Raw genomic sequence first — 23,029 nt, 5'->3', positions numbered from 1 at the left:
CTGTGTCTGTTTACTGAAATGTTATACATTTGGAAGGTAGTTTCCTAACAAATGAGAAGTATACATTTTAAAAGAAACCTGTCACATTAGACCTCCATATACTGCCCATATTATATATTATGATGTCAGCGTGGACCAATTTGTCAATACAAATTGAGAAAAAACGCTTTGAAGAGAAATTGTGGAGCGGAACTGATATTGTTAAAGCCATATGTTTAATATGTTTGTGTTATTCAGTCTGGGAGATATTAAGCTACTGATTGAACCGACTGGGCAGACTTCATGCTAAATAAAGGTCACGTGGAAGAGTGATGTCATCTCAGAACATTACAATGACAGGTCATGTTAGACCTTTACCGAAAAAGATGTCCCATTACACTGCTGCAAAGAAGGTCATAATAGACCACTGCAAAGAGAGGCCATTTTTTAACATTACAATGACTCACAATGAAGAGTCACGTCATACCACCAAGGAGTGACTGCTATCTCAGAACGTTACAATTAGGGAGATCACGTAACATCATTTAAACTAGTAATGTCATGTGCGAGGACCGTCCTCCTGTGTCAGCTGTCCTTGTGGTTTTGGTTGTTTGTTGCAGATGCTGATTGGAGGGTCATGAGCTGGATGAGCCACACCTGACAGGTGACACGGTCTTAAATATCTTCTCCATTTGGCAACCAGGGGGACTGAAAGGAGACCCGGTGTCTCTGGCGTGACACTACTGCTGTGTAGGTCTGTCTTGTGCTCACTGCCATACACAACTACACTACTGATGATAACTGATACCTCAACCTTACAGTGCTTGATTGATTTTCATAAACAAACTTGTTCCTTCTTAGTAGCTCACTTATTTGTGTCTGCAGTCAGGTTGTCACATATAAGGGCACGTCCATTCCTTGTAGATCCGGTGGGTTTTTCAATCTTTTTGTTTAGGGAGTGATTTGTGTCTGTAGGTTTGCTGTTCAGTTGTGTTATGAATAATGTGTCCTGTACATTGTGAGTTAAGGGCTGTTCAATTCATTTTATTTTGTATAGCCCAAAACCGCAAATTACAAATTTGCCTCAGAGGGCGTTAGTCTGTACACATCCTCTGTCCCAAAACCCACATCAGCACAGGAAAAACTCCCTAAAAAACGAAAAAACCTTCCAAGAGGGAAAAAAGGGAAGAAACTTTAGGGAGAACGTCAGAGGAAGGATCCCACTCCCGGGATGGACAGACTACAATGAAAACGGAAATGTGAGACTCCGTAAAGGATGTAGTTAGCAGACCAATCACAGCCTTGTGCGCTGCGGGAGGCTTGCGTAGCTTTAGACCCTAGTCTAGAAAAATGGGTCGACGCATTCAAGCACGCAAGAAGGGGTGAAAACGCAGAAGCATAATCTAGGCTTAATTTATGACATGCACTTTTCCATATGCAACCAACCCACGGTTAAATCTACTCTTCCCGGCACAGTGGATGATCCCTGATCATCTGTTTTTATGACCACCGAACTTTTCAGTTAAGGTGCGTTCACAAAGACACGGTGTGAATTATTCGCGCTGCGAGTATGAGATCGTCCTGCTTGTATTTTGAGTGTCTCTTTAAAACATCAATTATATGAATTATTTCAAACGTATCTTAAATGAACAACATGAACATATAGTATAACAAATTTCCATGACTTTTCTAATTCTTTTCCCATGACTTTTCCAGGCCTGGAAATGACAATACGAACCCCTGTTCATTTTTCATCTGATGCCATGTACATATTTTGTCTCCCATATCAGTTATTCTTGACAAACAATAACTATTTGAATGTGTTGTACTTTTTAATGCTGTCATACACGGTAGTCTAGTGCGCTTGCCCATATACTGTGTATTATACGGTAGTTGACACGGTGAGCCATTAAACCAGTGCGGCTAACTAGGAAGCCTCTAATGCTTTTATTTACAAATGCCATTTTAAATTAATCTCATAGCACTTGATTATTTTTTTTGCTGTACTTAGATGTGGTGTTTAGTATTTACTTGCACTACAATAATAATATTTCTCAAAAATTACTATTATCTTCAAGGTTGTACAAGTTGCTACTTGTACTTAGTAATTTGCAGTTCTGTTTCTTATCAGATTCTCAAATTATTATCAAAATAATCGTTAGTTGCAGCCCGAATTGATACATTAACACATGTTCATGCATTAACATGCCCAGCCCTATTTATAACATCATCTGTAGTTAGCAGATAATGACTTGCCATTGCTGAAATTCTTCATCAATTTGTAATGGAATGATATGTTATATATGTAATTACATGTAATACAGGTGTGTATATGTTATTATATTTTATGATAGCATTTCCTGGAATTAAAATATTTCAATAAGTTTGTTCTGTAAAAATATTTACAAATATACATACAAATATAAATTTGTAATGGAATATTAAAAGTTGTCCTGAACACATATACATCAAGTATTGTTTGGACTTATTGATTCTTTATTTGGTCTCTTTATTTTGCAATTTAAAATCCAAAAATCTTTTTGGAGTCACAAAAATAGGACTTTTACCTTGGAAAATTCTAAATTTCTACAGTAAAGTTAAATTTTTGTACAAGAGTGGTCAGAGATGTCCTTAACACATGTATATTAGTCTTTGTTTGGAATTATTGAGAAAAGTATTTTTATTGCAGTTCAAACGTTGAGAAAAAATCAGTTTGAACAGCAAGCAATTATAGGGCTATAACTTTGTGACTTTGTACAGTTAAAAATATTTTATTTTGTGAAAAAGAATAGTCAGAGAGGTCAGGAGACACCTACTTCTATCATTGTCCGAAATTTGATATTTAAATAGCCTTTATTTGGGTTACATGTTTAATACCGTAAATGTCAGCATATACGTGTGCTAATATTCATGTGTCTGGTGACCACGCAAATCCGAGCGTCTGCTGAGTCGACCGCAGTCCTCAAACTCTATCATTTCTGGTCCATTTGCATGAAAGGCATCATTCTGGCTAGATGCGACTGAGAGGGGGAATGGCTTATCACCGGAATGTTTTATACAGCTCGAGGTAACCACACACAGCTAACGTTACAATTAATTAACGTTAGTAATAATTAAAGTTAGCTAACTTAACGTTAACAATCAATATTATTGTTTCACAGGACATTTAGAAAAATATAATTTAATCAAGCCAACGCTCATGGAACCCATTGTTGTAGGAGTTCGTTGGTAGAAGCAAGCGACCGGCTCTATGGGATAGTCAATGGGCTGGCCTCTTGATTGCAGAGACCAGCGGCTCCGCAGCTGATATGTTCCCATTAGCACAACACCTTTTCTTTTATTAAATACTTTTGATTTAAATTTTCATTAGAAGATGCCTTCTGTCCGTCCGGAGTTTCTTCATTTTTAGAACATAACAGCAGCTAATGCTAGTTTGGGACCTAACATTAAATGTTTTTCCTAATATCTTTCTTAGACGGTATGGAGCAGGAGGAAATCCCCTATCGGAGGGACACCTGCTATGACTACTTGTCCGCTTTCCTGACCTCAATCTACGCTCACTGGCCGGGCGCATACGCCAAAACATGCGGCCTTGAGGCCACGGCTCACTCCTGCACCATCCCCGCCACGCCCGAGGGTGTTGTCTCGGTAGGTGTACACTACAAAAATTCCCCATACAACTGCGTTGACCTCCGATCCGAAACAGGGCGGCTGTTACGAGGCCAGCTGGACGCAGTCGTGATGACCTGGTCCCAAGGGTGCTAGAGGTCTACAAAGCTTCAGACACTAAATACATTTTGAACTGCCTCGAGAAAGCTGTATGGAGTTGCTCATCATCTCTAAATGGATGAAGTCCATTTTCATGGTTTACATGATTTTTCTGTCTGAACTTTTTGTGGATATTCTGTTAACTACACTGAATATGTTGTTTAAATAATGTACAGAAGTTGTTAGATATCTGCATGTTATAATGTAAAATATTTATTTTCATGTGAGAAATAAATATCATTTTTGCAACAAGACATAGTGTTTCTCATAACTATAAATTATCATTTGAAACAATGCATACTTTTAAGTAAAGTGAACTAGGAAAGTAATTTTAACATTTCCTACAAATAAAAAAACTAAATAATAATAATAAACCTAGTTAACATGAAGTTAACTGAACTAGAAACTAGATGAACTAGAAAGCATGATAATAAGTTGTACATCTTTTATACTTGCGTTGCTGAGTTGAAAGTACTACTTTGTACAATAGATGATAATAAGTTTCTTTTAAACATACGCTGCTAATTGAATATGTACTATACAGTCATGAGAAATTACACAAGGAGAGCAATCTATAGCTAAACACAAAATTATGAGTTGTACCAAATTGTAAATCCAATTTGACTACTCAAAAGTGTAAGGCATCAATTGAACGTTTTTAAGATGAACCCCCTTGATTTTTACAGTGTATTTTAAGGCTTTTGCTTCTCGGTTCTCTTGAAGTAGAGGTGCTGGGTAGCATCAGGGTACATCTGAAGTACTCCGCAGTACCACATCTTGTATTTCTTTAATCCTCAGTTTAATAAGACCATAACCAATTGTCTGAGACATTTTTGGTGGATACCTCGACAATAGTCTTCATGAGGTGTGATAGTTTATCATAGAGAATAAAGTCTACTCAAGGATGGATTGAGTCCTCTCTTTCTTCATGGATACTTTACTGATGCTAATCAATTTTAGACAGGAGATGGCTAGGTTTTGAATCAGCTCTTGGAAAGCAAACTATGATGATCATAATCATGTGAGCAGATTTACTGCAGACTATTGAATCAGAAGAATTGAGATACAGCAATAAAATTGCAATACAGGAATGTCATCATGCTGCAATGCCACCACTAATTCTCAAGGTTTCTGAGTATTTCACTTGCTAAAGTATGACACTCGTGTTAATGAGCACACCTCTTGTTGGTACCACTCTCCAGCTACTGATGCATCGGCTAAAGGTCTGTGGACAGCTTCTTTGGCCATCCTTCGCTGGCCGAGTGACTAGGGATACCCTTCCTTATAATAATACTTTTTTCCAAATAGTAACAAATCTGACGGCAATACAACTGAAGTCCTTTTTTTGGAATGCAGCCTTTGACCAACATTACATTTTCTCATCCTTTGACCTCATCGGTTTAACCATTCAATTCAAGATTTAGAGTGTGACAAATAATGATGTAGGTTAAATAGTTAATTTTATTAAAAATGAACCAAACGGTCTGTTAATTTTAATTATGTATTACATCGTGACCCAGAAATAAGTATAAGGTATGTTTGGTTCTTAAATTAAATAAATATAACAAGTAATTCTATGATGTATCTACAATTGCAAATTAATTCAAAAAATGACATAATTAAATGCATCTGTAATAACCTTGATAAATAACAAAAACACAGTTAAATATAATTAAACATATGGTTTACATGCACGTTTTCTGACACCTACTGGTAAAGGCTCTGTTCACTGAAGCAACAGCTTAATACTTGGAAAATGAATTGACTGAGAGGGTCTTGCACTAAATGTTATGGAAGCCCATTTCCGCCCTAAAAAAGAAGGGTTAGAAAGTTGAAATTATTACCTAAGATATGCGCATGCGCAGGCTCCTTGCAGCGGGTTGTTGACGTCACTACGGTCACAGTCGTTTGTGTTTTAACAACGTCTCGGTGATGGGCTATTGACCCGGGAAGTCCGAACCTGTGAATATCTTGCCAACTTTACCAAACTGTAAACATTCTAAGGACACTGACTCACTCTACCCTTATAACAAACAGGGAGGGACAGGGACATCTGATGTACAGTGGTCCGCTTTTGGCGGAGTCTGAATTATCTTCCGAGATCAATCAAACTTATTGGGAGATAAAATACGTTCCTGGTGGTATTATTATTATGTAAAGTACATGTACAACTACCAACACAACTTTATGGGTGAGCGAGCTGCCCGTACCAAGATGGCCACCATGTGCGGACGTTCTATACTCTGCCGTAAGACATCTAGCTTCTAGATATATCTATGAGTGGAATACACGAAGAAGTCATTTGAATCACAAACTTTTAAAACAAATGTCGGCCAGTGGCTCGTTTTAAGATTTGTTTTTTTGTTCTTGGTTTCTCAATTGAATAATAGAAAAACAAATTGGTTTTGGTTTTCGGTTTATCAATTGAAAAACGAAAGCACGAATGATACGCGGATTCACTTCCGTTTTACATCTTTTGATTTAAAACGAGAAGACAGTGTTTTCGCTTTATGTTTTTTACGGTAAAACGGAATTTCAAAAGGTACACAGACTTTACATGTACCAAAAAGCTTCCCTGTAATGCGCTGGAACAACGGACTGTATGGGAAATGACGAGTTTGGAATACTTCAATGTCCGGAATCAGCACTGCAGCCTGTTAACAAGCCGGAAAACATTTAGCGACGCCCCCTACAAGTTGCCGCTGGCGTATTTGGGAAGGCTGAAGGGGTGTGCTGAAAGCCACACGGCGGTTGTGGCAACTAGGGAGTGTTGGGAGAGGGACAAGAGTAATTTGAGGATGTATGGTGGATAATTGGGCAGAAAGTGATAGAGTATGGCTTGGAGGGGATAGAGATGAGGCCGGCGACTGCATTAGGGCCCATCCCTCCGTGGATGTTCCAGATGCCAAGAGTGGATGGAGGAGAGGAGGGACTGGGGCAAGGGGGACGTGAGTGTGTGTGTGGAGAGCTATGTCTGTAAACGGTGCATGTTCCTGAGTTCAGTGTGAGTATCTGTCAAAGAGTCACTGATAATGTGTCGGTGTACACAGCAGAGATGGTGGCTATGATCATTGGGTTGAGATGGGTGGAGGATGTGACACCATGTAGCGTGCTGATATGTTCAGACTCAGCAGCAGTGTTATGGATGGTAGGTCTGACAGGGAAGACCTATTGAGAGAATGGGGATATTGCAGGGGTTGGAGAGACAGGGAGTAGAGGTGAGGTTCTGCTGGGTTCCTGCGCATGCTGGAGTGGAGGGTAATGAGGTGGCTGACATGGTGGCAAAGAGTGCTGTAAGGAGGACTGATGGTGTAAGGGTGTCGTTAGGGCGCAGGGAGGTTAAGTCGTTAATACGGGGAGCAGGGATTGCGGAGTGGGAGAGACAGTGGGGTGAAGGTGGTAAAGGGAGGCACTTCCGGGGTATAAATAGGTCAGTGAGGGAGGTTGTGGGAATGATGGGGTGTAGGAGGGAAGAGGTAGTGTGGAGTCGGTTAAGGGGCACACAGGGTTGAATGGCACGCTGAGAGTGGTAGAAAAACATGACACAGGTTTGTGTGATAGATGTGAGGTGGTGGAAACGGGAGAGAGACGAAGCGGGGCTGGGACTTAGGTGGGGTGCTTGGGGGTGGAAAGGGGAAGGAGGCAGTAATGAAGGCAGTATTTCTTTTTCTCAGGAACACGGGGCTTTACAGCAGGATATAGAAGGGAGGCCGTAACCGGCCTCACACTCCAGTGCAGTAGGTGGCGGTATATGCACCTTTAAGTTGGTTGCGATCTGCCAGTAAACGAGAAGAAGAAGAAGCGACGCCCCCTTAGCCTAGCATGGCTAACGTTAGCTACTGACGTCCAGCCGCGCACTGACGATAGCAGCTAAGTAGTTAGCTTGTAGAGATTCGGAAAGCCAAGGGGCAAGGATGCTAGAAGATTATTTGTGAGGAACGACTCACTCCACGGTAAGTCGCTACCTGAGACCGTTGTCAGTCTGTTCGAGGGTTTCTGGAGTAATGTTACACTGACATTAGCTAAGGTTAGCTGCTGTTTGAAATGGACTTATCTGGCAGGCTAGGATCCGACCCCATTGCAATGCATTGTAGTGCCAGTCAGGACCATTACCTAACCGTTACTACCTATTGACGCCAACACAAAACAACGATTGTTGGTAATTTGGCTGATATTGGATTCATACGCTACATTAGTTAGATACGTTTTAAGCTTGACTTCAGACAGCTTGATGACTTGGACCTTGACAGGCTAGCTTGCGCTGACTGCAATTACCACTCGCGTCGATTTCTGCTCAATGTGTCCGTCCCGCGTTTCCACTTTAGTTTGTGTGTTTAGTCAGTTACGTTTTTAAAGTAAAGTAAAACGAGTGCCCCACACCATGAATACAGGTACATTCCAACTGAAAGGTCACAGCTGAGTAATGGCCCTCAGACAGCCTCGCCATATGCACACATACAGTTGGACCAACGTTAAAAAACTGCTAGTGTAATGAAACTGAGGTACCGGTAACGTTAGTTAACGTTACATTAATAACGTTACTGCTCTCGACAAGATTCATCTATTCGGTTTTGGGTTTATTGACACTGTCCGAGAGCCGACTGCGGTCAACTCAGCAGACACTTGAATTTCAGTGCACCGAAGTTAATGATATGCTGACATTCACGGTAAACGCATTCAAACGGCCTGAGCGCAGAAAGACTAACGTAAAAACAAGATGTGCATAATGTGGAAATATGATTTAAAACATGTTAACCTCCTAGTAGTGTGAGAGGTCGTGAACACGTGTATATCAGTCATTGTGTGGAATTATTGAGAAAACTTTTTATTTCAACTCCAATACTGCAAAATTAGCATTTGAACGGAGAAAATCGTTTACTGTACATTTCAGCAAATAGTTTGGCTAAAATCGCTAATATTCAAGTGTCTGCTGAATCGTGTCTGACAGCTGTTAGCCTAAATAGTCATTTCTGAGGTTTGTGTTTGATTGTACCGTAAAGCGTTCCTTTTTTTTGTTGTTCATTCTGTAAGTCCAGTTTAAGATTCAATGTATTCGTTTATGAAGAATGCAGGTTACAATGTTGAGTGATCAGGAGTTATGGGCCATTTAAATGTGGGGAGTATGGAGCCAAATCCAGGTCAAAAGTTGTGTGTTGTTGAACATTGAAGAAAAAAAAAAGAGTAGTTGTATTTTTCAATCTTCACTTACATATATATATATATATATATATATAATATATTATTATTATTATTTTTTTATATTGACTATTATATTCTTTGGTTGCAGATTTTATATTTTCAGATGCAAAACTTATATTTTCACTTTCAGATCTTTTTTTCTCGTTCTCTTTTTTTCTCTCGTTCTCAGATTTTTGACCCTGATGTGGCATAGGTGGCGGGGCATGTAATCATGAGTGACGCTTAACAAATAAGGCTGAGGACAGATTCGGACGTCCCGCTTCAATAGCTCGTCAGCGAAGCCTTGTTAAAACACAAACAACACCTCCCTGTAACCGTAGTGATGTAGACAACCAGATACAACCACAGCTATTTTAGGAATACAGACTGGTCTGCGAGCTGGACGAATCACATTGACCTTAATGTGCAGCCGGGGCCGTCTGCGAAGCGACATCACCATGGTTACCGAGGGGTGTCGGTTGTGTTTCAATAACACTTCGCTGACCAGCTATTAAACAGGAAGTCCGAATCGTGAATATCTTTCCAACTCTACTGAACTCAGAGGCCATCGCACGGATGCTGCGCTGAATTCACAGCTGTTTGTGGAAGTGGGAAACTTCAGAGATTCACTTGTGGTTGATGAATGGTTCATTCTGAGACAGTTAACTGGTCTTATTCAACCGTTGTCAGTCCTATCTACATGTTGAAGGTGTTTTCCATAGAAATCTCGTTGGCCCTACTCCTGCGGTTATGGTTTAATTGTCTTTCACTATCCGGATTTCTGTCTCACTGATGTTTTATCCCCTGTTCAGTGCCATGTCTTTGGTTTTCCCACGACCCAACACCAACGCAGTCCACGGCAAGAAGGATAAGAGACTGATGGCGGAAGTGAACGCATCGCCACTCAAGCACTTTGTCACAGCAAAGAAGAAGATCAACGGGATCTTTGAACAGTTGGGGGTATACATTAAGGAGAGCGCTTCCTTTCTAGATGGTAAGCTGCTTTCTGCATTTACCCTCTAACCTTGTCACACGTTATGTACAACGACAATGTAAATAATGCATTATTATCTCAATTCGGGTCTTTTACTTGTAATAAACCATAAAAAAACTAGTACAAAATAGGGCTGCACAATTATGAGCCAATATCATAATCACAATTATTTTGATCAATGTTGAGATCACAATTATTTATCACAAGTATTCATTTATTTTAGGGGCAACTTATTTTAATTGCACTTAAATGAACAGGGACACTGCTTCCACTTCCATTATTGTGCTACATTCTGGATAAAGTACACATCTTTGCAGCGCACAGATTCTTATTACAGAACATCTCGTAGAACGAAAATAGGAATGAAATAGTATCAACGTGTTTTTTTACCCCAAATTAAATCAACAGAGCACTGCTTTCAGTTGTTGTTACATTCCCGATCGTGTACACGTTTTTTTTGGTAGTGGAACAAGTTAGTTGTATAGCTATTTGTTGTATAGACACAATTCTAACGCGCTCTGCATATGCTTTGTTCTTGGTTAACACCACTTGCCCTAAAAATCTCCAGACAACAGAAAATGGTCCTTTCAGGTACTAGCTCCTCTCCTGCTCCTGAATTTACCTTTCACACCGTGTAGTCTGCTCCCTGTTCTGATGTCTGTCTCTACTCTTCTACTAATACCGGAGTCTACTGCAGACAGAACTTTCTTTGAGGCTGCAGAGCGCGTGACTCCTCCCACCTTGTTCTCTGCCTGCTGGTTGGCTGACGCTCGATTTGATATGTAGCAGAGCACACATTTTATACCTCAATATCGCTGACGATCTTGCTCATTTAATTGAGGGCAGCTAAAATTGTGATCGCGAAAACATAATATAAAGAGATCAAAATTTGATTTAATTGTGCAGCCCAACGGGATCTTTATCTCACTCACTACTATGTAAGTACCAATAACATGCTGCGGGGATAACTGGTTCTGGGGAACGCTAGTACGAGACACAACTGGGTTGGTAAAAGTTAACAGCCTGCATTGCCATTGGTTTCTCTGTGTGCATTAACACAGAGAAAAATCAGTGATTTAGGACTCCTAACAGCTCGGCTGCTTACTGCCATGCATAGTTTTACTTCACGTTACTGTACAGGGAAAGTCAGCGCAAATTGTTGTGACTCTTTAAAATGCTTGAATTATTTATCCCATGAATTAAATTAATACATGTTCTCCTTCAGAGGCTTGCTGTAATTATCACATTTGAATGTAATCTTCCACGTGTTAAGATACTCACAAAAATGAAGAGCTGGATCCAGTCACCACAGAGGAGCAGGTCCAGGAGGTCCGGGGTTACCTCGCCAAGGTGGCAGGGATTGGAGAAGTGCTGGCACGCAGGCATATGAAAGTGGTCTTCTTTGGAAGGTTTGTAAAACTGCTTTCCTGCTTCCATTTAGAACTGTATTGAATAAAAATGACTTGGTTTTATTGTAGCCACTTTTGGTTTAATGATTTGTACATTTTTTTTTAAATCACATAATGCAAAATGCATTTTTTATGGCTTTCGAACATAAGTATGTGTCAAAGAGCAAAAAAAGACCATGCATCCATTTTCCATCAGAAAATCTGTGGGAAAAAATGCTAAAATCCAGCAGATCCGTTTCCAGCTGGATCACTAGAACCACCTCCAGCCAGTTGACCCTGTCCACAACCGGTAGAGAAGAATGAAGTGGCTTATTTGACAGCATGTCAACATAGTCTACTGCAGTTGTAGAAACTGCAGGTACATTGATGAACCTTAAAATAGGCAAAACTATAACTTTTCAATGTAGCTTTGTTAAAAAGCAACTTGAAGGAAAGCTGTAGAAACACTGTAGCCATTGCTGAGAGTTGTGCTGTTTTCTCTCTATAGGACCAGTAATGGGAAGAGCTCGGTGATCAATGCCATGCTGTGTGACAAGGTGCTGCCATCTGGAATAGGACACACTACCAATTGCTTCCTGAGGGTAGAGGGCACCGATGGCAACGAGGCTTTCCTCCTCACTGAAGGCTCTGAGGAGAGAAAGAGCATAAAGGTTAGCAAGGCTCACACAACTCCAGTGTGTGGGAGTCGAGTGTACGTTAACCTCTCTGATGCTGCTGATGTGTTTACAGACTGTGAACCAGCTGGCCCACGCGCTCCACCAGGACGAGGACCTGGACGCCGGCAGCTTGGTCTGTGTCATGTGGCCTAAAGCCAAGTGTGCTTTGCTCAGGGATGATCTGGTGTTGGTGGACAGGTTAGATACAAGTTAATAATCTTTAATCAACAAATCCTCACCACTTTGTAACATAAACTTTTACAAATGGTAAATTAGCTGGATAGCACTTTTCTAGTCTCAAAGCACTTTAACACTTCATGTCATCATTTACACACTGATGACAGGAGCTACCATAGTGACCACCAGTAAGCAGCATTCACAGACTGTAGTCACAGCTACAGGAGCACTGTTGGGGTTAAGTGTCTTGCCCAACGACACATCAGCAACAGGGCCCGGGATCAAACTGCCAATCCTCTGATTGGAGGACGACCGTGCTCTCCACTCACCCAGAGTTGCCCCGTTGAATGTGAAAGTGTCTCCTAGCTAGCTAGTTTATGTATGCTGTTAATTATTACGCTCTTATTATGCTTATAAGCTGTACAAACTTTTTGTATATTTCATTTCACTTTTCTCTTGCTTAATTAAGAGCCACCATGCTTTATTGTCTGTTTTCCCCTCCAGCCCAGGTATCGATGTTACCACAGAACTGGACAGCTGGATCGACAAATTTTGCCTGGATGCCGATGTATTTGTTCTTGTGGCGAACTCTGAGTCCACACTGATGCAGACGGTGAGACATGAAGGCTTTTTGAGCGTCTCTGAAAAGTCTGATTTGCGACGTACGCATCAGAACTGTTATATGATAAGATAGTGGAATAATGTAACCGTTGTAAATGATTTTTTCCTACAGGAGAAGTCCTTCTTTCACAAGGTCAATGAGCGTCTCTCCAGTCCCAACATTTTCATCCTTAACAACCGCTGGGACGCCTCAGCCTCAGAGCCTGAATACATGGAGGAGGTTAGTCAGCTGACAAAACACCTACAAGTGGAATTACACAAAGAAATAAAAAAACACATCGTATTTAACATTTTGTAGGTTGAATGCATAAACCAACCACTTTGACCACACAACATGCAAGTTGATCATGGCTTCAAACTAAGACAACCCACAAAAGGTTCACCCAGTATGTATTTACCGCTGAACTGCATGCTGGGTACACAACAAGAAGAAACTCTGTCACTACAAAAGAGCGAGGAACAACGAGAGACCAGAGATGCACCAACACAATTAGAGAGGAGCTGTGTCGGTTTGGAGCGTTTTCGGTTTTGATCAGAAAACAATTTTTTTACAGTTTGTCGACCCGCAGGTATTTTCTCTGGTGGCAACACTAGCAGCCACAACAGCTAACACACTAACAAGTGATCTCTCAGCTAACACACTAACAAGTGATCTCTCAGCTAACACACTAACAAGTGATCTCTCAGCTAACACACTAACAAGTGATCTCTCAGATAACACACTAACAAGTGATCTCTCAGCTAACACACTAACAAGTGATCTCTCAGCTAACACACTAACAAGTGATCTCTCAGCTAACACACTAACAAGTGATCTCGGGCCAGTTGAAAGCAGAGAACAGCTGGTCAGGTGGCCGGCAGTCCTATCTTAGTGCATCACGGCTGAATGGTGAATGGACTGTACTTGTATTTTTTCTTCTCTACTCTTCTGATCAATACAATATTAAGACAATATTAGTACTGCGATATATTACCCTTTTTCAACTGAAATGTACATATTTTAGCAGTTTATTTAAGTTTTCAGCCTGTTTATCTCCCATTGCAGCAAAATGGGATTATTAAGCAGAACAACTTTCCATTCAATTCATTTTATTTTCTATACCCCAAAATTACAAATTTGCCTCCGAGGGCTTTACAGCCTGTACACATGCAAAATCCCCTGTTCCAAAACCCTCACATCAGCACAGCCTTTTATTGGGAGACAAAAGGGGAGATCATTTTCTCCATCCACGTTTGAAGCCTTTGCAGTGACCCCAGTCTGATCTAGCCATATTCATATGGGAATCGACAGGCCCTTTTTGCACAGATTAGGAAATATATGCTGTCAAAATAATACTCAAACCCAGTTCAGTTGTGTGTTGTTGTGTCAGGTCCGCAGGCAGCATATGGACCGATGCACCAATTTCCTGGTGGACGAGCTTGGCGTGGTGGACCGAGCCCAGGCTAGTGACCGGATCTTCTTTGTCTCCGCCAAAGAAGTGCTTCAGGCTCGTGTACAGAAGGCGCAAGGAATGCCTGAAGCAGGTGGGGATGTTAGTCATAGTCCACCCTGATGGTCATGAAAGGTTTGGTTTCATAGATATGTTCATGTTATTTATTGATCAGCTTTCAACATGAATCTTGTAATAACCATACAATAGTATAGTACACAAACCATCTCGCAGTTTAGTTATTCTCTTGTACTAAGCCCACAAGGACATTGTCTGGAGTGATTTATGCATAGATTATGAAAAATAACGCGATCAAATTTGGAGGCCCGGTTGGGGAAATCTGGATGAATTCCGCCAAACAACTTCTCTCGTTCTGGTAGATTAATTTTTCAGACCACAAGTCAAGTATCAGCGCTGCGTGAGCAGTTCTGTCGGCCCGCTGGCCAGAAGAACAACGGACTAACATCAGGAATAACATTATGTTTTGTACTTGTTGTTGGATATAGAAGAATAGATTTCTATTGGCCCTAAACTGGCGTCGAGGAGGAGCAGGTCCTCTCGACTCAATATTAGATCCAATCACATACAATGTGTGGTCGCCTGACATTGATGTAACTGTAACAAACATAGCGTGAGTGTTGAATTGGTGTGTCTCTAACTTTCCGCTTTTGGATTATCAATTATACCTACCGTTGATTTAATAACACACAAAAAAGAAAGATGGAAAAAGATTCTCCTGTTTTCTCCAGTGTTGCATAATATTGTCCTGTTTCAGGTGGAGCGCTTGCTGAGGGATTTCAAGCCCGAATGTTTGAGTTCCAGAACTTCGAGAGGCGATTTGAGGTAAGACCCTTGTGTCTGTACCAATTCTGAATGCGATTCATAATGGGTCATTGATTTGAATACAGTACTGCATATTCCCATAGTCTCATCACTGTGACATCCATGACACTGCAGCATCGTGCTAAAGTAGGCTCAACAGGTCCTGTGCCTCTGTCTGTAATTGGACTTTGCTGGGATGGCAAACCAACATATTGTCCTACATTTGTCCTAATATTTCCCAACACTTTCTAAATGATCAATTGTTGTATGTTATTTATTGCGTAAAGTTAAAAAAAAGAATCCAGATATCTAACGTTGACTTCAGTTGGAGTTAAACAACCCGTTCATTGGTTTTAAGTCTGTCTGCATTGTTGGCTTCCCTGGTGCCGTGTGTAGGAGTGCATCTCCCAGTCAGCGGTGAAGACAAAGTTTGAGCAGCACACAGTGAGGGCCAAACAGATCTCCGAAGCCCTGCGCCGCATTATGGATTCTGTACACATTGCTGCACAAGAGCAGAGGTGAGTTTGCTATTAAAAAGTATATTAGACAAGAAGGCTACATGGATTGAGACACATGTACTCTGCCCTCAGAATTCATACTTTAAACACTCTCAACCCATAGATGGGATAATTGGAGAAATTATTCAAAACGGTTTTGTAACAAAGACACTTTATGTGCAGTGTTGTCAAATAGCAATTGGCTGTCTCTGTGTTGGTAGGATCTACTGCCTTGAGACCAAAGAGGACCGTCAGGACCGATTGGAGTTCATAGACAAGCAGCTGGACTTGTTGAGCATGGACTGTAAAGCCAAGATCAAGAAGATTACTGAGGAGGTGGAGAGACAGGTAAACACCAAGAGCACATTATCGTTCACTGGCCTTTTTAGTAGCTCCATTAAAACAGCTGGGCTTTAGTTCCTGAATCTTAATGGTGATTTCAAAATAATCAAATTATTTCCTCACTTAAGAAATAAAAGTAAAAGCGTATTTAGTCGAGAAAAAACAACAACCTTAAATGTCATGTTTGTTTTGAAGTTCAGTTTCACTTGGTTCCAACAGACTGCTTCTGTCTGCTCATATGCAGGTGTCCAATGCCATGTCAGAGGAGATCAGGAAGCTGCATGTGCTGGTGGATGACTACCACATGGACTTCCACCCATCACCAGTGGTGCTTAAGGTCTACAAAAATGTGAGTTTAAAAAAAGATTCTACAGGAATCTTTTTGCTTAATGTGAGCTTCACATGGTTGGCTGAAACTGAGGCCGGACACAAACACTTGATCAAGGTGTCAATATAACAACTAAACAATTACTTTGAACTCAATATTGGAACATTTCTTTTCAAGACAATTCTTTCTTTATAATGATGATTATAAGTACAGATTTTGTCAAGCAGGGTCAAAAAATGTAATCCAGTGGTGACTGGACTTTAGGTGCTTGTCAGTCACAGGTCCAGCACCTGTGCTCTTCTCTGTATTTGGACCCGGAGCCGGTTGCTACTTGCAAGAGAGAAAGTGTTTCTCTCTTCACTGAGCATTTAAAATTCAATTTGAATTTTCAATTAATTTTATTTTGTATAGCCCAAAATTACAAATTTGCACAATAGGTATTTACAGTCTGTACACATACCAAAACTCTCGCATCTGCACAGGAAAAACTCAAAAAAATGAAAAACGATCTGATGGGAAAAAAAGAAACTTCAGGGGAGGATCCCTCTCCCAAAATGCAGAGTTCGCACACAAAATACTTTAATAGTCCAAAAGGCAACAAAACAAAAGGCCAAGGGGCAAAAACACACACAGGAACAGGGGGGGCAAAAGGCGGGCAGGAACTCGGAACATCCAGGACGATAGACAATGATGCGACAAGTGACAGGAGACACGGCTTAAATACACTAGGGAGGTGCAGGTGATTGGACACAGGTGGAAACAATCGGACAATCAAAGACGATGACAGGACAAGGCAGGAAGTGAAGTTACCCAGGGAGACAAGAAGCTGAAAACTACAAAATAAGACAGAAAATAAAACCACACCGTGACAAAGTCAGGTGTACGGAAGGACCAGTGCAGGGACAAACACCATCAGATGTGACCGCTGTCGGATGTGATCCCATCCACAGAATCCTGTGGGGAGGGAAAGCACAAAGACTAAAAATATGTTTCATTGTGATACTGTGGAGAAACCAAAATACTTTTGTAGGTGTTCGTCCCCCCCCGCTTTACACTACACCCATAAACTGATGGCAAGAGCCACCATGCAATGTCCTTCAGGCCCAAACTAATTCTCACACACAGCCTTTGGGGGCCATTTGAAGATGTTGAGCCCACATCTTGCCAATCGACATGGACCGGAGGAACTGGGGGCTGAACTGCTGATCCTTTTATTTTATTTATCTCTTCTTTGAGTTTGATTCATTTGATTCTCACACACACACACGTACATCTCTCTTATTTAAGTTTGAGCCATTTGATTCATTTGATTCTCACACACACACGTAAATCATAAAGTAATCAGTAATCATTTAATGGCACAAAGTAAAAAATTCTGCACCTGCTGAATCCTTCCTTCACGAAAAAAACAAACAGCAGGACTGACTGAAACACTTTAATTGAGGACAGTCTGCCCCTCCCACAAGGGATCCATGACCTGCTGATTTGGGTGCAAACGAACCACTTATAAGGAAATTAGTTCACTGATTTATTGATTTAGTGTTATTGGAAAACTATTGTGGCATTTTATGTCACATTCCGTTTGTTTTAATAATTTTTGGAAGCCAAAATATATAGCACACAATACAGGTTCAGGTGATGGTCGCCATCATTTTTGTGGTCCAGCACTTCTGAATGAGCAGGTGTGTTGATGACATGTAAGGAAACCAAACGGCAGCAGTTGATGTTACAGTTTTGGTTGTTTGCTTCAGGAGCTCCATCGGCACATAGAGGTGGGTCTGGGCAAAAACATGTCGGAGAGATGTTCCACTTCCATCACCAGCGCTCTGCAGGCCACACAGACCGACATGATCGGTATGACAACCACAAACATTCCCCTGTGCTTACTGCACAGTATGACATAATGCATGTTACACAGTTTACCATGACTCCCTACAACTAGATGGCACTAAGATCTGTGTTAAGTTGTAACTGAATTGAATCTCTGGATTCTTCTGTGCAGATGGTCTGAAGCCGCTGCTGCCCAACCCGGTCAGAGAGCAGGTGGACAAGCTGGTTCCTCGTCAGTGCTTCAACCTCAGTTATGACCTAGCCTGTGACAAGCTCTGCAGTGACTTTCAGGAGGACATCAGCTTCCACTTCTCTTTGGGCTGGACCATGCTGGTCAACCGCTTCCTTGGTCCCAAGAACACGCGGCGGGCCCTAATGGGCTATAGCGACCAGGTAAGACCTGCAGGCATGTAAACGCTCTCTCCCAGATGCACTGGATATCCTTGTTGGACTCAATCAGTTGAGTCTCTAGAAAGCCAGTATTCTTACACATTGTTTTGCATGTGGCGTTCATAATGTTTTCCACATCCGCTTACACAAGAGCCTTTTATATTCTTCTCCTGTACTATTTTCTATAAGGTTTACTTTTTCTGGTCATTGAAGGCCACTTGTTTATACGTTTCATAAGCTGGTCAAGATTCTAAGTGAAACGACATTCCAGCCAAAAAAAAGTGAAGCAATGAAGGAGATGTGGGCTCATTTTCAAAATGACCATGGACTCAGAAGATGGGTGTCAAGTGTTTTTGCAAACATCAAGATAATCATCTATCCCTTGATGCCAAAGTTGAAGAGAAAAAAACCAAACTTTTACCAGCTACCACAGCAAACTGAACCCAAGCCGTTTAAAGCTCGGCTGTGACTATATTTCACAACTCCTTTTCCGCCTTATGGAAATGTTTGGTGATGATAAATACTACTACTTTAGTTCATTAGAAAAATTCAGATTAGTATTTCCTGGGAAAATAATTATCATAAGACTATTCATGTTGACATTAGTTAAATCTAAAAATGTATTATTTATTTGTATGTATTATGTTCAAACTTACGGACGGCACGGTGGCGTGGTGGTTAGCACTGTCGCCTCACAGCAAGAAGGTCCTGGGTTCGATTCCGCCCAGTGACCTTTCTGTGTGGAGTCTGCATGTTCTCCCTGTGTCTGCGTGGGTTCTCTCCGGGTTCTCCGGCTTCCTCCCACAGTCCAAAGACATGCTCTGGGGATCAGGTTGATTGGGGACTTTAAATTGCCCGTAGTTGTGTGAGTGTGAGTGTGAATGTGAGTGTGAATGGTTGTGTGTCTCTGTGTTGCCCTGCGATTGGCTGGCGACCAATCCAGGGTGTACCCTGTCTATCGCCCAAAAGTTGGCTGGGATGGACTCCAGCCCCCCCGCGACCCTGTGTGCAGGATAAGCGGTCTGACAATGGATGGATGGATGTTCAAACTTACGGACGGTATGGTGGTGTGGTGGTTAGCACTGTTTCCTCACAGCAAGAAGGTCCTGGGTTCCACTCCGCCCACCCCACCCTTTCTGTGTGGAGTCTCCATGTTCTTCCATGTGTGGGTTATCGCCGGGTACTCTGGCTTCTTTCCAAAGTCCAAAGACATGTTCTGGGGATTAGGTTGATTGGGGACTCAAAATTGCCCATAGGAGTGTGAATTGGCTGGCGACCAGTCCAGGGTGTACTTTGTCTCTCTGTTGGCTGGGATTAACTCCAGCCCCCCCTGCGACCCTGTGTGCAGGATAAGCGTTTGAAGATGGATGGATGGATGGATGTTCAAACGTAAAAACTTTAAAACGTTTTGGATAATGCTGTGCCTGACAAATTGCCTCCTTATTCATAAAAGCATTAAAGGCCTGTCAGTAGCACGCTGTGCTCTACACACCTGTGTTCTCCCTACAGGTCCCTCGACCAATGGCCCTGACTCCAGTCAGCACCAGCATGCCTCCATTCCCTCAAAGCTCCGTGACCCAGGAGGAGCTAATGGTCTCCATGGTGACTGGTCTTGCTTCCCTTACTTCCCGTACCTCCATGGGTGTCCTGGTGGTTGGCGGCGTGGTAAGGACACACACACTAAAACACTAACTGCCTTTGTAAAAAAAAAAAAAAATATATATATATATATATATATATATATATATATATATATATATTATATATAATACACACATTTCATTTCATAAAACAGAACCTATAACTTTTATTATGATTACTCAAGAAATCGACCTGTTTCTCTATGCTTGGTCGTTTTCAAGTCATTACTCTCGGATAGCTTTTGTACACCCGGTCAACCCGTCAACCAACAGTGATCTTAACGGAGCTGGATCAGCTTCAGCGTGTGTAGACATCAGAGGTATGAAGGTACCTACAGCTCTGTGGACGTGTGCAGGTCTGGAAGGCAGTGGGCTGGCGTCTGATCGCCCTGTCAGTGGGTCTGTACGGACTCCTCTACATCTACGAGCGGCTCACCTGGACCACCAGGGCCAAGGAGAGAGCCTTCAAGAGACAGTTTGTGGACTACGCTAGCGAGAAGCTTCAGCTCATCGTCAGTTACACTGGATCCAACTGCAGCCACCAAGTCCAGCAGTGAGCAATGATAATGCTTCCAATCTATTTAATGCTTTGCAAAAAAGTTCCGATGAAAACTCTTAAATACAGACGGAAAAAGGCGTCTTGTAGGAAAAACCGATTTTGGAAGTTGAGAGTGAAGAGTTTCTTTATTAGAATGCTGTCCCACCTTGTGTCCCTTCTCTCTCTGGTTAAAGGGAGTTGGCAGGTGTTTTTGCGCAGCTATGCCAGCAGGTAGATGTCACCCGTCAGAACCTGGAGGATGAGATCACTGACATGAACAGCAAGATCGAGCTCCTGGACGGCCTACAGAGCAAGGCTAAGCTGCTGCGGTAAGAACCTCACATCAATCAATCTGAAAATGTTTGCCTCATATTTTACTGTGGAGTACGAACACCAAGGTTCTGAAAGGTTGTATATCAAATGTGTACCCACTAAGAAACCGTTCAGAAGAACCTTTCGTTGCCTCATTGTCTCTCTGGCCTCACTTGTTTAATTGCACGTATTCACTTGTTTAAATACATGAACTTGTATTTACAGCCCTTTTAGACGGACTCGTTGTTTCATAAGTGGAGATATTAATGTATTTGTGTTGTTGTGTTAGGAACAAAGCGGGCTGGCTGGACAGCGAGCTCAACATGTTCACGCAGCAGTACCTCCACCACAGCAAGTGAGCCGCGCTGACAAACCACTGCTGACGTTTCCCTTCCCGCTGACACACTTGTGTTCGGTGAAATCATCAACACGAGGAAATCTTCCACAATTTTGTGTATGGTTTGGTTATCTGGCTGGAGGGAAGGAGTTACCAACATGTTCTGGAGTCGGAGTCATGTGGTCTGCTGGCCACATAGTGACACAATAAAGACTGAATTAGCTATTTGATAACAACAAAGGATTTAACCATGGACTCCAGAACTAAACATTCCCTTAGTGTATTTCCTGATGCGCTTCATCGTTTTCAGTTGGGGTGATAACAAAAACCTCCAGTCACCAGAACGCTAGTTGATCTGATGCCAGGGCAGTAGTACAGTCCCAGCTCCCCTTGCAGCTTTGTTATAGCCAGCATCTGTCACAACTCCCACCCCGTCCTTTAAATCTGACGCCAATTAACTCTTCCATCTCAACTCGTGTCGATTTGTTATTTATACTCTTTGAACCCTGGCAGTGCCATGCTAAAGTAAAAGCTATTCACCATGAGGCAATCAAAGAAATGATCTCATGCTAGCTGGACAATGCAACATTATTTATTTCTCCAGCCGTGTATACACATTTTTCCTTTGTAAGCGTTGTGAAGGAAAGCTGCTTGTTGTTTTACGCTTAGTTCTTTGAGCACTTGGAACTGATCCAGATACCTTAACTGTAGGCGATTTGTGAAGTGCATTTCCTTTATTGTTCTCGGAGAATAAACCTACATCTTCATTTTTACAAGGGTACATTTTTGGGCATTGAAGTAGTTGAATAGATTTTAGCTTGACAGTTGTAGTATCTTGAATGGTAACTTAAAGGGTAATGGTAGACAATGGGACACTGGCACAGAGGAGTGAGATACAACACAACTCTTTCAGCATTGGTTTGGTCCACTCAGACTGCGCTTCTGTGATAGATGAGATTAATGAGTTGCAACATTTAGCTACAGAAGAAAGGGAACTGACTTCAACATCAGAAGTCCAACATCTTCCTGGATTGCTGTTTTAAAACGTTAGCGCCTATGAGGTGTATCTGCATAAACCATCCAAGTAACAGTACAGCAATTTCAGTTATTTGGACACTGTCTCCATTAGAGTCAGTCCCTCAGAAAGCTCTGGAATTAAGAGTGAAGAGAAATGTGTTTATGTAAAACACGGGCTCAGGAATCAGATTTCATATCCTTATGACATCAAATCTGAATCAATCTGAATACGTCGGTCTCTGCTCTGACGACAGTGCTCTCACTGACCACAAATGATCTTGGGCCCCAAGACGTATCTTGTATGTTATATGGCCCTGAGTGTCTCATACATATCTAATAAAGCCTCTCTTTCTAAACCACACGTTTGGATGTGGTGTGGAAGCGTCTGGGGACTCAGCACTATTTGTTTCTCTTGCACTGAATGCAGATGTGGACCAGGCGGCATGGCCTTCTTGCTCTCCGTCTCTTTCCATATAGATTTCACTTTAAAGCCAAGAACTATTCACTTGAATACATGTGTCTAGTGTTTTGATTGGGCCATCCTGTAAATTATATCCATACACTGTCCTGCCACACCTTTTGTTAGAGCTAAAATATGCACTTTATCAATTTGCTGCTTTTTGAATTTGTTTTCCTTCCATAAAGTAGTTGTGATTGGCTTGAGGAAGTGTAGGCACCTGCATGCAGTGGCTATTGTAGTTTGTCGTCCAGTTAAATCCAAATGTATGTATGTATGTATGTAAAAATAAAGACATCGTGCAAGA

At 41.7% G+C, this 23,029-nt stretch overlaps 1 protein-coding gene across 1 annotated transcript; it reads left to right on the top strand.

The window, feature by feature from the left end:
* The first annotated feature begins 7,379 nt into the window (after window positions 1-7,379).
* mfn2 (mitofusin 2) lies at window positions 7,380-23,029 on the top strand. Its single transcript, XM_040193137.2, has 18 exons — window positions 7,380-7,700; window positions 9,738-9,919; window positions 11,193-11,328; window positions 11,816-11,978; window positions 12,058-12,182; window positions 12,666-12,774; window positions 12,895-13,002; window positions 14,153-14,306; window positions 14,988-15,055; window positions 15,431-15,552; window positions 15,753-15,879; window positions 16,118-16,222; window positions 17,953-18,055; window positions 18,204-18,424; window positions 19,931-20,086; window positions 20,418-20,614; window positions 20,794-20,928; window positions 21,201-23,029. Exons 2-18 carry the CDS (start codon window positions 9,742-9,744, stop codon window positions 21,268-21,270), a joined length of 2,277 nt encoding a protein of 758 aa, XP_040049071.2. The 5' UTR covers window positions 7,380-7,700; window positions 9,738-9,741; the 3' UTR covers window positions 21,271-23,029.

This window comes from Gasterosteus aculeatus, chromosome 2, assembly GCF_964276395.1.
Source record: "Gasterosteus aculeatus chromosome 2, fGasAcu3.hap1.1, whole genome shotgun sequence".
NCBI classification, from domain to species: domain Eukaryota; kingdom Metazoa; phylum Chordata; class Actinopteri; order Perciformes; family Gasterosteidae; genus Gasterosteus; species Gasterosteus aculeatus.
This window is presented reverse-complemented; position numbering and strand designations above follow the sequence as displayed.

Coding starts and splice junctions, on each gene's coding strand:
- mfn2 (XM_040193137.2), top strand. CDS start 9,742: ATGTCTTTGGTTTTCCCACGACCCAACACCAACGCAGTCCACGGCAAG. Junction 12,183..12,665: donor GATCTGGTGTTGGTGGACAG/GTTAGATACAAG, acceptor TTTCCCCTCCAG/CCCAGGTATCGATGTTACCA. Junction 20,615..20,793: donor TGCAGCCACCAAGTCCAGCA/GTGAGCAATGAT, acceptor CTCTGGTTAAAG/GGAGTTGGCAGGTGTTTTTG.